This window comes from Rhinolophus sinicus, linkage group LG05 (genome assembly GCF_036562045.2).
Source record: "Rhinolophus sinicus isolate RSC01 linkage group LG05, ASM3656204v1, whole genome shotgun sequence".
Taxonomy (NCBI): Eukaryota; Metazoa; Chordata; class Mammalia; order Chiroptera; family Rhinolophidae; genus Rhinolophus; species Rhinolophus sinicus.
In genome coordinates, this window is record NC_133755.1 from 27,283,868 (window position 1) to 27,301,035 (window position 17,168).

Genomic DNA, 17,168 nt, shown 5'->3' on the forward strand with positions numbered 1-17,168 from the left:
TCTGAACACTTTCTTACCTCCAGGTCTTTGCATATTGTGTTTTCTGTGCCCCAAACTACTTTCTTTCTTAGAAGCAAGTTTCAAAATGGCACAACAGCAAATAATAGTCGATTGCCTAAGAGAATAAGCCTAGGTTCTAAACACTATCCCCGACACCTGAAATTCTTTACATGTATCATTATATGCATGCAATTCTTACAATAACCAGCATTGCTGTGTTACACATCTCCTCGGGTTGCCTTTTCCATTATAGTCTGTGTGAATAGCACACCCTGAAGTTGTACAGTGTACAGTGCCCTAGTGATAACCCTATGCAGTAGATACTATTAGCCCATTTTGGAGGTGGGATAACTGAAGCTCAGACAGGTTAAGTACTTATTGACAGTCATACAGATCGTAAACTTCTGAACTGGGATTCAAACCCTGGTCTGTCTCTGAGACTGATGTAATTAACTGCTCCATTACATCATCCCTGATAGGGTGTGAAGTAATCTTTGAGAACTATTGAACTTGGGCTGAGACTAGCCCACGGGAAAACCTCTTGGCTTCCATGCAGGGTTAGGAGGACCTAGGTGGCAAAAGTCCCTGGAAGTTTTATCTTATGGGTTAGAGACTCAAACAGACAAGTATCGATAGCTGTGATGTAACACGTGGGCCGGCATCTTCCTAGAGACAGATGCCCTTCACTCTCTGGCCTTTTAGCAATTACCTGGCGACCTTTCCCTGCATGTACTCTCAGGGCAATCTCATCAGTCAGCCAATAAACAAGCTCTGCTCCAACTTACAGCTCATAATATGTTCTTAGCCAAATGGGTACCAGATATTCAAGGGTCGATGAAGCAGTAAAAATCCATCACTACCATCAGAGAAAAAGGAAGGGGACTTCTGAGGCTAACTTAAAAACATCACAATTATATTCAAGAGGGGGAGTGTTATAATTTGTGAAATCAGTGGACACAAATCACTGATATAGCTTATTGGCAATGAAGCAACGGGGAAGAACTAGCTGGGCTTCAGCTTCTTTCTTTATTAAACTAATACCAAATCCAAATGCTTATGAGGATATGGAATAGGTGTTTTCTAAATGAGAGTTCCTTCTTCATTCTTTTGTCTCCAATCTTTCAGGATCTTTCCTTTGTCATCAGATTCAAACAGAGTTACTTGACCTTCTCCACTGTCCCCTCAAATATACAGTTCCATGAAAATTAAGCAGGAACTAGATTGCCTGGCTTTCTTATATTCTGCCCTGTTCTACTGAACTCTGTGACAAGGGGTAGGCTGATTTTCATGGTAGTTTCAGATCAACTCCTATATCGATGGCCAGTTCTTGCTTAGGAACATCCATGACCTCATCCAAATAAGTTTTCAGCACAGTAGCAAGAATACCCCAATTATCTTTTGCTCACTATTTATTTGAAAACAAACCAAACAATCCCCACATGTACAGATGACAGAACAAAACGGCACTGATGGAGGATGGTGGAAAGATATCCAACTGCGTAAGCCTAGCAACTTATATTAAAGGGAGAGGTCCTAGGGATGGAAATGCGTACCTGCAGACAGATGTTTACCAAACTGTCTCTGTAAAGAGTGAAGAAGAGATCTCACAGCAAAGGCCTGAAGAGAAGTGAGGCAGCAGAGCAGTGGGTTCCCTGCAAGCAGGTGAGGCCGGTTGTGACCACCAAAGAGAACCTGACTCAGAGGGCAGGAATACCTCCGGCACTCCCACCCGTCCAGTGCACCCGGCAGCCTAACCTCATTCTGTTGATTGGCAGCTAGGGTGATTCCAAGAAATTCCTTGACTCTCCTTCCTCAGGACCTGGAATTCCCTTCTATGCAATGCTTGCTGACTGAAAGCCGCAAAACGAAGAAATTAATCCGTTTCTAAGGCAACATTAAAGCAACCACGAATTCTCATCCACGACTGTGGCAAGCACTTCCAAATGCTTCTAGACAATGAGACGATGCCAGAGGATGACTTTTCTTATCTTACCATCCCCCTCGAGGCTGCAAATTATTGTTCTGGCCCCCAACCTCAGGCATTCAGGCCGTGACCACACTTCAGGAAGGAGCTCCATCTCCACAGTGACTCTCTATTATTTATTTATATATTTTTTTTCAAAGAGAGCTTTTCCTCTTTGCTGCCTGATAAACTGGAGCAGCTCTTCTAGGGCACAGGCAGTGGATCATGTAAGGGCTCAAGCCCTTCTGCCTAAACTTAGAGAACTGCAGTCAGGATCCTGTCCCATGTCAGAAAACACCCACCTCATTTATCAAAGGAAACCACTGGAGTAATGGTCAGGCCAAAACAGGAAAGATGGTTTTAGGATTTCGGATAATGAAAACGTTATTGAAAAGTCATGAGGTGCAGCCGTTGGCCCTTTCCCTTACTTTGTTTTTCTATAAAGAACATATTACTTTTGATGTGCTATGCAATTTACTTTGGTTCTGTTTATTGTATTTCTCTCTCTAATAGATGGAAACTCTGTAAGGGTAGAGACTTGTGTCTCTTTTGTTCACTGATGTATCTCCAGTTCCTAGGGCAGAGTCTGGCACACAGAAGATGGCGGGACCTGCTTACTGAAAAGAAAATCATTCAAATAGGGTCACGTGTTGGTTCACCAAATCTCTGGTGGTGAATCAGAATCTGGGCACTGGGCGTGGGCATTTGCATTTAAAAATGTACCCTATGCGAAATGGGTGCCCCCAGATGAACAGAAGCCAGTATCACACTGAAACGCCAATGTCAGTGTTAGATGGAGAAGAGGGATGTGATTCAGGCTCGTGGGCGGAGAACCTCAGGCTGGAAAAACTGATCTGCAGCACGATGAGAGGGGCTGGGGCCCTGACAGCTCCCCCAGCATGGGGTGCGGGTCCTTCTGCAGGAGCCCTGGCTTGTTGTTTCTTCTGGAATACCAAGATCATACGCTCTGTTGAAAGGGCCTTCACACTTTGCACACTCTCAGCAAAGCATTTATCTTCTTCTCCTTTCAGTACAATAAAAAAGACATCTAGTCACACACCAACCCAAACCCACCTCCATGACAGAGACCCCATAAAAGGAAAGTGCATCAAGAATTTACATATATTAGCTCTGCATACTGCCATGGAAATATGGGCAGGAGGAAGAAAGCTGGAGAATAAAGGGAGTCTTCCAATAGTAAACAAATGTGAGGCATTCAGAGGGAAGACGCTCGTCTGATCTTGACTCCATGTAAAGTCAGGCGGGATGGTTCTGATTCGTTATGCCAGCACCAAGGGCAGGACCAGGGCCCCACTCAGGGGCATTGAAGCCAGCAATGACCGAAACCATTGACTGGGCACTGTCTTTGTCCCAGATGCTACGCTGACTGCTTTGCATACACTATCCCTGACCTTTCTGACAATATTGCATCAGGTATTACCATCCCCGTTTTCCAAATGAGAAAAATCAATGGTTCATAAAAGTAAACTGGCTGAAGTCATAAAACATAAGCAACAGGCACTTTGGATTATACCGTAATGCTTTCCAAAATGGTAGCACATTTCTGTTTGTTTAACAATACACAGGTTAACAATACTTTTAATGAAACTACTGTGGTAGTAAAGAGCTTCGAGCAGAATCACCTTCCTGCGCTGCCCCTCCTCCCACCTGAATAAATGTGTGTCGTTTGCACCATCTCATCAGAGCCTTTCATGCTTCCTTCTCCTGACTCCTGCCTCCTACCCCCCAAGTGAGGGTTTTATAAGCACTCCCTCCTGGTCATCTCGTACCCAGGGAAACATGATCCGTTCGGAGGATCATCAGCTAAAATCTGAGGTCTGAAATTACTCCCAAGTCATGGAATAATCTCGCGGTTTATCTCTTTGGTGAGGAGAAAAGAAAGTAGAGAAAGAAACCCTAGCAGTGAGCAAGTGAAAGAAAAAAAAGGAGAGCAATGGGTGGAGCTGGGGAGAATACCAAATTTTAGCATAACAAATTAATACTTTGCTCTAATAACAAGAAATCCGTATTTATTCTTTTTCTTTTTCTTTTTTTTTTTTTTTAAGGATCTCAACACAGCTCACAAATTTACAGTCTTGGAGAGAAGACATTACTTCTTGTTTTTAGTTTTTTAAAACTGGTAAATAATCCAAAGGAATGGGACAGCAACACATTCATTCACAGATTTCTCTGCCAAGCTTCTTAGTCACTCATACATACCGGATACTGTGTTACAAAGATGAGTAAGATAATATCCCCAGAGAAACTCACATTCCAGTGGGGCATTATAAGAGTCAAGGAGTGAGTCCCCTTTCTGAAAGACAGAACTCCTGCATTCCTAGAGAATCACAGAAGAGGAGAACTTTCCAGACATTCAGACAGTGAGACCATCAGGGCACCGTGATACACTCAGAGGGGACCATCTAGTTCCCAGGTTAAAGCACCTGGGTTGTTGGGTTAATACAGCCAGGATTCTAGAAACTTCAGACTGCTCAACCTACAGTCCTGCAACCAAGAGATTTCAAGTGTAGTGAGCTCTTGGAGACAGGGCCTTGAAGCATCTCTTCAGTACTCCGTGAATATTTCAGGGGCCTCGTGATGGACAATAATAGCCATTTCAGGTAATATTGTAATTTGTTCAGCATCTGTCCTGAAGAGAAAGAGCAGCCTTTCTTTGATGTTTGACCGTACACACACAAAAACGAGGTCATACACATGCATTTATATCTGGGTCACCAAGATTTCCTACGTAAAAATATTTTCCACATTAGCTTGATGGCATTTTGACGTAAGAAATTTGGTTTTCTTGAGTCAAGTATAGCCCTCTCTATATTTCTAGTTGTAGAGCATGAACCATTCATTTACTCAACAAGTATATTGAGTGGCCTCTATGTGCAAAGCACCAGACCAAGCACGGCGGGGACCACAAGATGATTCATTTACAATCTTCAAGTGATCGTCACTCAAATGACCATGAACACTAGGAAGAATGCTGAAAAGTCCATAAAAAGAGGGGATTGAAGGGAGGACAAAAGCTGGAGAGAGTGAGAGGACATTCCTGGAGGAAGAAATGATGTGAATAAAGACATGGAGCAATGCTTCTTCAACTTCAGTTCACCTAAGAATCACCTGGGAAATTCATTAAAATGCAAATATCTGGGCCCTATCATCAGAGACACAGTAGTTCTAAAGACAAACCCCCAAATTTGAATTTGAACACGCTCCCCAGGTAATTCTGATAGAGCAGTTTTGACAACACCCCTGGAGAGATACCGACATAAAGGGTTGAAACGCACAAAGGGTAGAACTGGGTCGCAGGGCACAAGTGCCATAAAGGCCGAGGGGCACGTTTAGCAAACACAAACTGGAGAGCAGAAGAACTTAAATAGGGTACCTGATGGGAGGTCATGCCTAAAACGTAGAAGATAGTGGTGGTTGTAATAACAGTAAGACATTGATATGAAATCATATATCAGATGAGCTTTCCTTCTCACAGATTGGGACTCCAGGCCACATCAAAACAGGGAGCCCCTTGGTGAGTGTGTGTGGGGGTGGGGAGGGCAGAGAAGAATGAACCCTAATAGATCACCGGGGCCTCCAAAACGGACATTGAAGCACTGGGAAGTAACTTACACCTACTTCATAATTTTGCCAGGGGTTAGGTCTGCCTTCTCTAAGTAGAAACAGGTAAAGGATTGCTAGGACACTTCATTGACATGTGATAAAGACCCCGCATAAATGCAGACCTTCCATCTAGGTTCCATACACCAGCCCTGAATAGAGGTATAAAATATGTAGAAACATAAACCCCAAACTGGAAGCTTTGGGTGCTGAGGAAAGCTGTGTTCTTTAAATTGCAGGCTCTTTATGGGGCATCATCTACTACCCCTGATCACTTCAACTCCAGCGTAAATCTTTGCAGTCACTCTTTTTGCTTTCTAGTTTGCCCCTTGAGACTGGGAATGTTTAACACAGAATCCAATTTCAAGCTATGTGACAGGAACCTCCAGAATGCTTTCTTTCAAAAATATTTTTTAACAAGGAAATGCTGGTTATGTGAACAGAGGCTGGTGAATTTCATCAGCTTTTTCCCTGAGTCATTAAGCTTCATCTTCAAGTAGATTGCTTTTCAGGAGATAGAATCCCATCAGCTCGAGGTTTCTAAATCTTTTAAATTTTGCCGCACGGTCTCAAATCACAGTCCTTCAAAGAATAAGATGCTCTTGAGAAGAACAGAAATAGGAAATAAAAAGAAATATTTAAAGAAAAAACTGAAGTTGATAGATGCTCATCTTATGGTGACCCTTCATCAATATTTTATGCTACAATTTTCTAAAGTTCCTGACAACATACTCAGGGACATGCATGGCTCTAAAACCAAATGTATACGCACACAGAACAAACTAATTTTTAAAATAAAAGCAGCTTAGAAAGGAAGTAGCCAAATTTTATTATTTAGGGAAATAAATTGAGTGGCTTATGGGAAAATATGAAATGTTTACACAAGTGCCTGAGCACAGTTTACGAAATACAGAGTTTCTCTACAAAATAAGGTATGCAGTGAATATGCCCTTTAAACCAAACCCATACACTTGTATTTGAAGAACTGTTTCAATATTGGCTTAATTGTTGCGGTTTTAATGTTAGTAACTCGGCCAAGATTTTTGTGATAGGTAAAGATCAGAGAGGGCCAATTAACAAGGTAGAGAAAAAAGTCAGTGGAGAAAAAAATGCTAATCATTTAATCATTTAATTAGTAAGTGAAGACAGTAACTTCTGTCTCTGAAGATTGTGTTTAAGCAAGGACTGTTTTCATCAATATCAATGACTAATAAAAGAACATTCACTTTCATTCATTCATTCATTCATTCAATAAATGTATATTTTGTGTCTGGCAATGTGCAAAGCATTGGGACTAGATCCAGGCACTAAACAGATACAATGTATCTCTTCCTGGAATTGATTATCTACCTGGTAAGACAGATAAGAGACATCAATTTAACTGTTACAAAAAGAAACATAATTCTTACTAACACGTAAATGCTTTGAAGGAAAAACACAGTCCTGCAGTTGTAAGTAATGGAGGACCTGCCCTACTAAGGTAATATTAGGAAAGGCCTTGCTGAAGAAATAACACATGAACTGCAATTTAAGACACTCCGCAGGAAGCCAGGCAAAAGGTAGTTGGAGTACAAGGCCTTGGGTTGACACTTTTGCAGTTACCCTTCTCTGAAATGGGATTACTCACAGCCCTACCTTCTTAGATATGCTGGGGTATGAGATCATATTTCGAAAAAAATACTAAAAGCAGTTTTCGCAATTTACATGAGACTTTTCCCCTCTGAGGTCACAGACGTGCAACTGAAGTTAACTGCATTCTACCACACCGCTGGGGGCAATGTGATGGGCGGAAGGGTCATTCATTTGGAGGCCAAAAGACATGAATGCTGATCTTAGCTCTCACCAACAAGTCAAGTGGCCCTGGACAAGTCACTTTCCCTTTTTCAGCCTGATTTGTAAAATTGTGGAATTTTGCTAACAACCTAAAGCTCTGATAGTCTAATCCCTCACTTTGGTATTCTGGGTCATTGTTCATATCCCAGCACTTGTCTCCTGGTAGTCAACTGAGCTGCCAAATGAAAATTACCCAAACACGCACCACATTTTCCTTTCTTGTGCTTTTCTACCTGTCCTCCATGATCCATCTTGAATGTCTAATTTCCCTTCATAAAACTATTTTATTGCTAGGAAGGCCCCTAAAAATCATCCAACATTGCCCATTCCTCCTTTTCCTGACATGAAAACTCAGGCCATGACACGTAAAAGATTTTTCAAAGCCACACATCTCAGAAGTGTCAGAGCAAGGCTCTAAAACAAGATCCGCGAGTTTTGAGGCCACCTCTCTTCACACAACATTAATCCAATCACTAAGCTTCCCCAGGCTCACTAATGTTGCCTTTGTATCTCTCACAATCTATCTGTGTGCCAGGAACTGGCAAACTGCAGTCGATGGGTCAGATTGAGCCTACCACCTGTTCTTATAAGGTCCGTGAAATTAAATTTTTTCACATCTTTACATCTTTGGAAAAAAATGAAAAAGTAATATTTCATGACATGTGAAAATTATATGATGTTCAAATATCAGTGTCAATAAATGTTTTATGGAACATAGCATGTCCATTCATAAAAGTATTGATTATTCGTATAGCCGCTTTCTCACTAAAACATCAGTGCTAATTGTGACAGACCCCACGGCCCACAAAGCCACAAATACTTACTATGTGGCCCTTTGAAAGACAGATTGTGACCTTTGGTGCTTGCATTATGTGCGTCCTTATCTTCCTTCCCCTCTCTGTGGCAAACCCCCACATAAGCATGTTCATGTAAAGGCACCCAGGTAGGGACGAGGGCTCTCTCACTGGTTATCTGTCAGGTAATAAGAACCAATCCTTATTGGTCACTCATGTGCCAGAAACTGTTCTGAATGTTTTACAAGTATTAACACATTATTCTTCACACACAAAAAAAACCCCATAAGGCTCTTAATTATTATTCCCATTTAATAGGTGAAAAAAAAAAAGAGGCACAGAGAAGTTAAGTGCCTTGCACAATGTCAAATATACTATTTGCTGAATTCAAACAAATATAATAACGATCGTGATATGTCTGCTGACCTCAGAGAAAGTTAGTCTGAGTACCCTAGGGGTACTCAGTAAATATCTTCATTCTAGAAGCTGAAGTCATAGTTCTTTTTCCACCCTGGGGAATTGTTGCTATTCATTCAGGGACTCCTGAGGCCAGAAAACACAGGCATGTTTCTGGAGGTCTTCTACTTATCATAAAAAAAAAAAAAAAAAGGGAGATGTGACTTTTGTGAAATGACTTGAGAGTCCTAGATCTGGATTCAATTTCACTCTTACAGAGTCATTTCATTTCACATCCTCTCCATATACTTATTTGTGTGTTTTTTTTAAATTTTATTTTAAATGATCTCTGATGTCTTTTCCAGAGCAACTAGCTGTGGCTCTAAAGCAAGCACACAGATAAAGAGAAGCTCGTAAAACAGGCTGCTGAAAGCTAGCTGCATGTCCAACAGAATAAAGACAATGGCCACTTGGGAAAAAACAGCCATCAACTCTGCTCAGCACCAATTCACAAATTCCAGCTCGAAGGGGCTCACATCTCCCAACACGGGAAAGGTAGATTGCTTTGGAAGAGTGACACGGAACTTCTGTAAGACATGTGATATGTGACTGAGCACCTCTTCACATTCGATCCTTTTGCTCCCGGCTGAATGCCACTAACTCTGGGGCTCTACCACTGTCCACGGAGGAAATTCAGACTTGCATGTAGAGTAAGCAGTCCGATTTTCTAAATCTGCTGCTAGGACTAGCTGCAATCCATTGAGCAGAATAGAGCCAACTGGGCCCGAGGGCCTTTGCTGTTAAGGGGAAGCAGAAGTGAGGAGCTGGAGAATCTCAAGAAGCTCAAGGGAGACAGCACCAGAGCCACGTGGTGCTAAACAAAGAAAAACCACCACTAATGGCACAGAACACATAACCATGAAATTTAAGAGAGGAGCAGGCTGGCAGGTGGCCTGTCCTTTGCCTAACCTCTCAGACTGTTAACAGCCTCTCTCCTTCGAGGATGTGCGGAAAACGCATCATAAATTTTGGTTTCGTGTGTAAAATACATTTACGCAACGCTTATGCTATCACTTGTTCTAAATGAGCAGTTCCCATGGCATTGGCCTGACTGTGATAGACAGCTGATCTGAAAAGTCTGGAAATGGCCCTCACGTTGCCCGAGGGTTGTCCTTGTCATAAATTAGCTGGGGCTGTTTATTTAAAAATAGCTAGACTTCATTTATTTTTAAAGTCCTTTACACTCTCCGAGAAGGAGCTAAAATGCCTCCTCCTCCATGAAGCCTTTTCCAATGTTGTCTTCCTCCTTCCAGCTCTACAGCACTTTGCTTATTAGCGGCAATGATCCACCTCACTCGGCCCAATATTTAGCTGTTCTAGATCATGACATCCCTAAGCACAGAAAATGTGGCACAGAGAGCTTGGCTTTTGAACAGCTTCAAAAACTAGTGCCATCCTTATTAACTCTTGGGTAAGTTATTTAATTGAACCACTGTCTTCATTTTACATCGGGATAGGATGCTTCCTTGCCGGGCACTCATGAGCATTGAATGAGAAAACATGCACAGAGTGCTTACACTGGTCCCTGGAACATAATGGGTACTCAACAAATGTCAAATACCTCCTCTTCATCATCTGCATTCTCTGGAAAGCCCATCACAGTGCCTTGCATACACTGAGTGCTCAATAAATATCATGGTTGGGTTGAAATAAATTGCTGAATTACCCGCTTGTCTGTTTGACTTCATTTCACATTAGATTCAACCAGGAAATTATTGATTTGCTGACTTCACATGCAATGCCATCTACAAAGTGATTACTTTTTCTGTCTTTTGTTTTTTTTAATGAAGATGGATTCTACTATTTACGTGTATTTTCTTATGTGTATTACATACACAAGAAACCATTTGTCTGCACTGATAGCTCACTAACTTTCTAAGTTACTGGTATGAATATTCCAAAATGATACAGTAGAAGCCATTCAAGATTTTAAGGCTATCATTTCACACTAGGGAAAATATCTTGCCCATTTCTCAGAAGACTTAAAAAGGCTAAAAGTTCAACAAAGGATCAAATTTTTGTTGCCTTTGCTGCTCCGGAAGTAAAATTTCAGTGTGGGAGTCTTTTCCTCTGTCTGACTACTCTCAGCAGCTGGGTCCCCAGATAGGCAGGGCACTTACACTTCCCCACCAGAAGGGCCTTCTCAGGGAATTAACTGGGCAGCAATGTAGTTTCAAAATTCTTTCACTTCCTCTGCATCTTCCTGTGTTCCAGGCCTTCAGGACTTTTCTATCTGCCAGCTGATCTGATAAACCACTACAAGTTAAAAAATAAATAACATGCTAATGGTTTGTGAGAATAATGGTAGCTCCTTCTTAGGTAACACCATTACATTTTATTAGGGATCTACTGGATGGAATTACTTATTCAAAAGAATGTCTCTGAGAATTTCATATCCTATGCTGGCTGATAGATAAATGCTTTGAACTTAGGGATGTTTTGCACTCCTCAAATCATTTATAGACTGCTAACTTTTATTTATTTATTATTATTATTAGTTCCAGGTGTACAAAGCAACAACAGTTAGACATTTATACCCCTCACAAGTGATAAGCCCCCTCCCCCACGCTACTAGCTCTCTCACATCATATATAGCTGTTACAATACCATTGACTATTTTCCTTATGCTATATCCCACCTTCTGTGACTAAATATACATATTTTTTCCTTATAGTTGACATACAATATTATTCTACTTCAGCTTCAGTTGTACAGCACAGTGGTCAGGCATCTATACAGTTTATTAAGTGATCCCCTTGATAAGTCCAGTGCCCATCTGGCACCTTACCTGATCTTTACAATATTGTTGATTATATTCCCCATTCCGTATTTCATATCCCCAGACCACAAATGCATTTCCTTCACTTCAGCTGCCAGTGGGATTTTTCTCCTTCTTCTCCTGAAATTGGCTAGAAAGTTTCAAGTACGGAGAAAATATGGTTCTCTTGAACCTTTGTCTATCTTGTTACTTACTACATTCTCTTGGCTGGGCAGATCATAGGACAATCATAAATTTAAAACACTTAGAGTTCAATACAGAGAGTTGTCAGCAAAGAGAGCCTACCAAAAACACAAAAGGCAGCATAGGCTGTGAGAAACTATCTGCCAAGTTAAGTCAACACACTGGGAAAAGGCACCCAACCTTTGAATTTGATTCTGAACTGCTTTGGATAAAAACATACCAATAAGAGTAGTAGTTTACCTTAGGAGTCTCCAATTCAGAAAATGGACTGTTTGACTTATAAACCCTATAGAGAACCTAATCATTGACTAGTTTACATATTCAAAATATGTGTTATATAAAATCTATTTTGTGATGTGTATATGTGCATGAGGCAGAGGAGGGGGGGAGGCTGGAAGAAAGAGAGATGGACACACACACACACACACACACACACACGTATCATTTGGAAGACAAAGAAAGAAAAATGGAGATAATCCCAATGCACTCAAAGAGGCCTCACTGGACTAGCCCAGAGTCCAAATCAAAATCTCAGAGGCAGTCTGAAAGCTTACATTCCCAGAATCTAGTCCATCCCAATGGGACAGAAAACATCTGATATTTACTTCCACTAAATCTCAAGTATGTCTCCAAGCGTTAGACATCCCTTTGTTCAGAGAGAAAATTGGAAACAGCTAGTTCAGCAACCCAGTGGCTTGGCAAGCCACGAGATTACTACTAAGAATTAGAATGGAAGTGATAGGCAGCTAAGGGAATTCTAAGTGATGCTAGATGAGATTCTGGAACCTAGGGAAAGTCAGGGAAAATATCTGCCACAAGAGGGAGCAGGAGAAGAATTTGGTCAGACGGGAGATTATTTGGTAGAGGTTCTGATGAGGGGTCTAACTACGAGGTCTGGATGATTTGGGAAGACGTTTTGGCAAGAGACGTTTATCCCTAAGAGGAAAAGAAAAAAAAATGTTGATTTCTGAATTCTTAGTAAATGTAAAGCAACAATTTAATTTTTAGTTAAAAGCAACATACATGCACTCTGCAAAAATATATGTGCTCTAACCATCCTCTTTTAGTTGTGTATTTCTTTTTCCAGATTTATTTTCTATTTGTTTTGATGTTGTTTATGTCCCTGCTGATGGGCAGCCTGCTTGCTTCTTATCTACATGCTATTCTCCCTCTACCTGAAGGCATCATGGAAAAACGGCTGGCCTCAGTGAATTGCAACATGAAAATCAGATGGTGATGTCCTAAAATGCACTTACTTTGGGAGAAACACATCCATGAGCTAAATGAATGCTTTAACTTGCTTTAAAAGGAGAATCCAACTTCTGTGGATCTACAAAGCTTTCCTCTTCATTCATTTTGTCAAAGAAACATATTAAGTACTTAGAGCGAAGGAACCATGCGTTTACTTTGCAAGATAAATAAAAGTCTATTTTTGTCTGATAAAAAACATGTTAAATATAGCTTGCTAAAAAAATGTTGAAGCTCTCTTGGAATATGTTTCTTCTCAAAACATAGTAAGCTTAAAAGAGCAATTACCTTAATTGTTGCAAATAGGTGTTACTGATTATATTTCACCTTCCTTTTGTAATTTTATTTAGACTTAAAGCACTGCTACTGCTATGCATTTTCTTCCCCTTCCTAGTTAACAAAAGGGTTATCTAGTTCTCAGTCTTAGTCCAAAAAGATACAGTAGAAACCATGAAATAGTAATGGTAAAAAGTAAATAGAAAAATAGACAGGTAGGTAGGTAGAGAGATAAACAGATACCTAGATATAAAGCATAACCTTCATACTCTTAATTCGTTACTTTTCCTCTTCCAGCCCTTTAAGCTCCAAGACAGAGTAAATGAAGCCTCATTATCAAGAATACTTACTTCTTTGCAATGTCTGCACAGCTCAACACTGAATAATGGATTACTTTTGTCTAGGTAATGGTTTACCTTCTTTTTTTCTTTAGGAATTAATCATTCCATATTTAATAAAAGACAACAGCCATTTTAGGGGGGGGGGGGAATCACGGATCCTTTTAGAGTAGCAGGGAGAAATCCTAACTAAAGAGCCCTTAGATCCAAATGGAATCCTTCAAGCAGGCAGAATTTATAAAATGAAAACCATTTGAAGAAAACACATCTTGCTTCTTGATTAAATAAGTGTAGGTATTCCCCCACTTTCTCCCTCACAAGGCCCCCCAAATGGAGCTAGCCCTCCCTTCCTTCCTCCTTTCAGACCCGCCTAACCTCCCAATTAAGCAAGTTTAGCAAAACCCAGAGTTAAATCCAAGTAACACAGGATTTGAAAGAGGAACCTAAAACCAGTCATCCCTATTTTGGCTTTGTTTTCTTATCTGAAATGAATGAAACATCTAGACATATTTTGCTCCCTCCTTTCCTGACTTGCGGCAGGGGTAGCTTTGGAAGAGAAGGAGAAAACATGTGAGGTTATGCGTGTCTGTTGGGGGCATGAGTGGAAGGCATACTTCGAGACTCCCCTCTTGGTTGCTCCCCATATTCTTTCAGAAATCTTGACACCAATGCTGGATTGTGGATGTTCTATTATTGCTCATGTTTGGAAATACTCAAGCTCTCTGCCTTTCACCAGATCTGATCAGAATTTCCACCTACTCTACTAGCTAGCTGCTCCATGATCAAGATGCCTGTGCTGTCTTACCACATCTGTCATTTTTTAAACCGTTTCTTCCATTACACGTCCTACTGATATCCTTTTTCCTCTCTTTAGTCTTTAAACCTCCAGCAGGACAAAGTTTGTATTGTTATATTCACAACCACTAGTGGCTGACTAGCAGGACAGAGCGCCAGCAAGGGAGTCAGCCGAAGGGGGGTTAAAACAGATACCTAGTGCAAAGCATGACTTTCTTTCTAATGACTGCAGACACCATGCACAGAGCTCTCTTCAAAAAATTCTTTGTAAAATTTGATCATTCTGCTCTGAACCCAACCACTGCCACTTCGTCTGGGGAGGGAAATAGGAATTGCCAGCCCAGGCCATTCATCAGTCACTAGAATCCATGGGGGGAAGAGGGGGTTTAAAAATTAAGGACTCACACATACTGTATTTGTAAAAAGCATTGCCTGGGCGGATTTGGTTTTTTCAGCCGAGTGTCCACCCATAAGACCTCCCTCTTCTTCATTAAGGTGGAGCCAACAAGAGTGTCCTCACATCTCACAATACAGACCATTTCCCCAAGAGCCAGCAAAGCTCCAGAGACAGATAATGCATCTGCAAAGTTCCCTTCGAATCTCTTTGCGGGGGGGAAGTGGGGGGGGGGACGCCTGTGCGTGCAGCATCCCCAACGCCCACCCCGGCACAGTGCCCAGAAACCGGGACCCTTCAGCCCACTTGCCCGCCGCATTTCTCCCTTGTCTGTTCTCCCGACCCGGGCCACACCTCCCTCAGCTCCGCAGTCCGAGGCGAAGGAGCACCCGGCGCTTGCCAGAGAAGAGGATTCAAGAGTGTGGCGTTGGGGAAGACCCCAGGGATTACCAGGAGGAGGGATGACCACAGAGCAGAGCCCAGTGGGTGGGGACGCCTGGATCCCCGGCAGCGCTGCATTCCGGGTGGACTTAGCTCTTAGCGCCCTGAAGCCTCAGAGCCCAGCGCGGTGCAGGGTGCAGCATCTCTCCTTAGCAGCCCTTTTTTCTTCCGGCAAAGCAGGCAGGCACACTCACACCCAGAGGCTCAAGCCCGAACAATCTCACTCTTCGAGAAGCGTGGACACCCCAGAAAATGTGTGGGGAGACACACACACACACACACACACACACACACACGATTTAGGAGCCGGTCCTTTGTCAAAGCGGAGGGAAGTGTAGCCTTACGAACAACAAATGGAAAATAGTTGGCGGTCTCTGACCAAATCCCTCCTGCTTGCCCATCATAAGATCCTACCTGGTTTGGGGAAGTAGGGATGGATCCTTCCCCCGTTCCTCCACGCTAGTAGGAAATACGGCACACTCCCTCCTTTTAAATAGCGCCCGATCAGGAAGAGGTCGCTCCCATCTTCACTGGGAAGCACAAAGCAGGAGACCGCGGGCAGGCTCCCGTGCAGCGCCGGCGCGAGCAGGAGCGGCGGTGGCGGGTAGCCGGTGCGCGCGGGCGGGAGGCAGGCGCCGAGGCCGGGAGGCTGGGAGGGCCAGGGCCCGGGCGGCGCGCGCGCTCCCCCGCCCCCCGCGCACACTCGCCCGCCCGCCGCCCGCCGGCCGCCTGCAGCCTCGCACTGGCTCACACGCGTGCTCGGCCCCGCTGCAGCCGCCGCCGCGGCCCGCCGAGTCCCCGCGCCCCGGCCCCCTGCGGGTCCTCCGGTGCCCTCGGCCACCGCCGGGGAGTAAAGCCAGCGCGTTTCTGGAGCACTAAGCGAGTAGAGAGCCCTTCCAGCCTCCCAGCTGCTGAGATTTTTCGTTTTCCCCCCGGGCTCTCGACCCGCAGTGCGTTCTGGCCGTGCGCTAGCACTCTCTCCGGCACCCACCCCAACGGTTACACGCGCAGACAGGCACTGCAACTTTTCTTTTCAACCGTCCTCACCAACAGACAGAACCCCAACCCCAACTCTCCTGCTCGTTTCTCACCTCTGAAATTGTTAATCAGGTATATCTTTCTTCCTCCACTTTCTATCCCTCTGCTAAGGGAAGCTTTCTTGTAACAAAGGGATCGGGGATATAACAATGATTTTCTCTTAAATCCTCACTCCATGTTTCTCCTACATATCAGACATGAACAGCAACACGCTGGCCAGTAGCTGCTGACACAAGCAGATAAGGATATGGGGGTGGGGAGAGGGGTATTCCCCAGCCAAGAACTCTGCAAGATTCTCCGTCTTGGTGTTTCCCTCAAAGATTGCAACTCACCTGGGAATAAAGACCAAGAGACTGTTTAATTTGAATGCCATGCAGCTTCTAAACTACAGAGAGGAGTAAAAGCTGAGCATTAAGGTTGAGCTGGGAAAGATCTAATGCAACAATCGACGAACCATTCATTGCCCTTTCCAAGAGAAGCATTATCATTGCCAATACATCACTTCCCCATAATTAATAAAGGAGCACTGCACCAGGCTCTTGCTCTCTTGACAGCTCATTCATCCTTACAAATCCTTAATGACTTGGCAGGATGAAAGGCTAGACCTACTGTGGAGTTCACAAACCTGGCTGCACATCAGACACCTGGGAAGCTTGTTAAAGATGCAGATTTTAGCATCCCATCTGAGAATCTGCTGTTGTAGCTCTCAAGCAGGACTTCAAGTTTGTATTGTAAAGCACCAGTTTGTATTTTAAACTACTGGTGTGGTTTGCCAAGGTGTGAGGGGTCAGGGGCAGCTATATGGGGAAGGTGAGAGGAGCAAGCTCTAGAGCACTGGGCACAAAAGTTAAGTCCCTTGGCAGAGTTCTCCCCAGTACTTACAGCACAGCTCTGGGGCAGCCAGCCCATAGGAAAAGCAAGATTCTCACCAGAAATCCCAGTTTGACTATGAGATAAAGAGGGGGTAAAGGAAGTAGCCCTCCACTGCTGCCTCCATGCCAATGGCTTG

At 43.1% G+C, this 17,168-nt stretch overlaps 1 protein-coding gene across 8 annotated transcripts in view; it reads right to left on the bottom strand.

The window, feature by feature from the left end:
- Nucleotides 1-17,168, bottom strand: part of SLC8A1 (solute carrier family 8 member A1) — a 386,698-nt gene that overhangs the window by 309,713 nt on the left and 59,817 nt on the right. For 2 of the 8 annotated variants that reach the window (XM_074331921.1, XM_074331916.1), the window contains exon 1: nucleotides 17,042-17,083. The exons of 4 other annotated variants lie outside the window; for them this stretch is intronic. In XM_074331921.1, coding sequence (XP_074188022.1) covers nucleotides 17,042-17,068 — 27 coding nt within the window. In that variant the 5' untranslated portion in view covers nucleotides 17,069-17,083. Of the gene's footprint in view, nucleotides 1-15,535; nucleotides 15,821-17,041; nucleotides 17,084-17,168 lie in introns of those variants that run through there. 2 more of the 8 variants (XM_019742711.2, XM_019742701.2) reach the window with 1 other exon arrangement.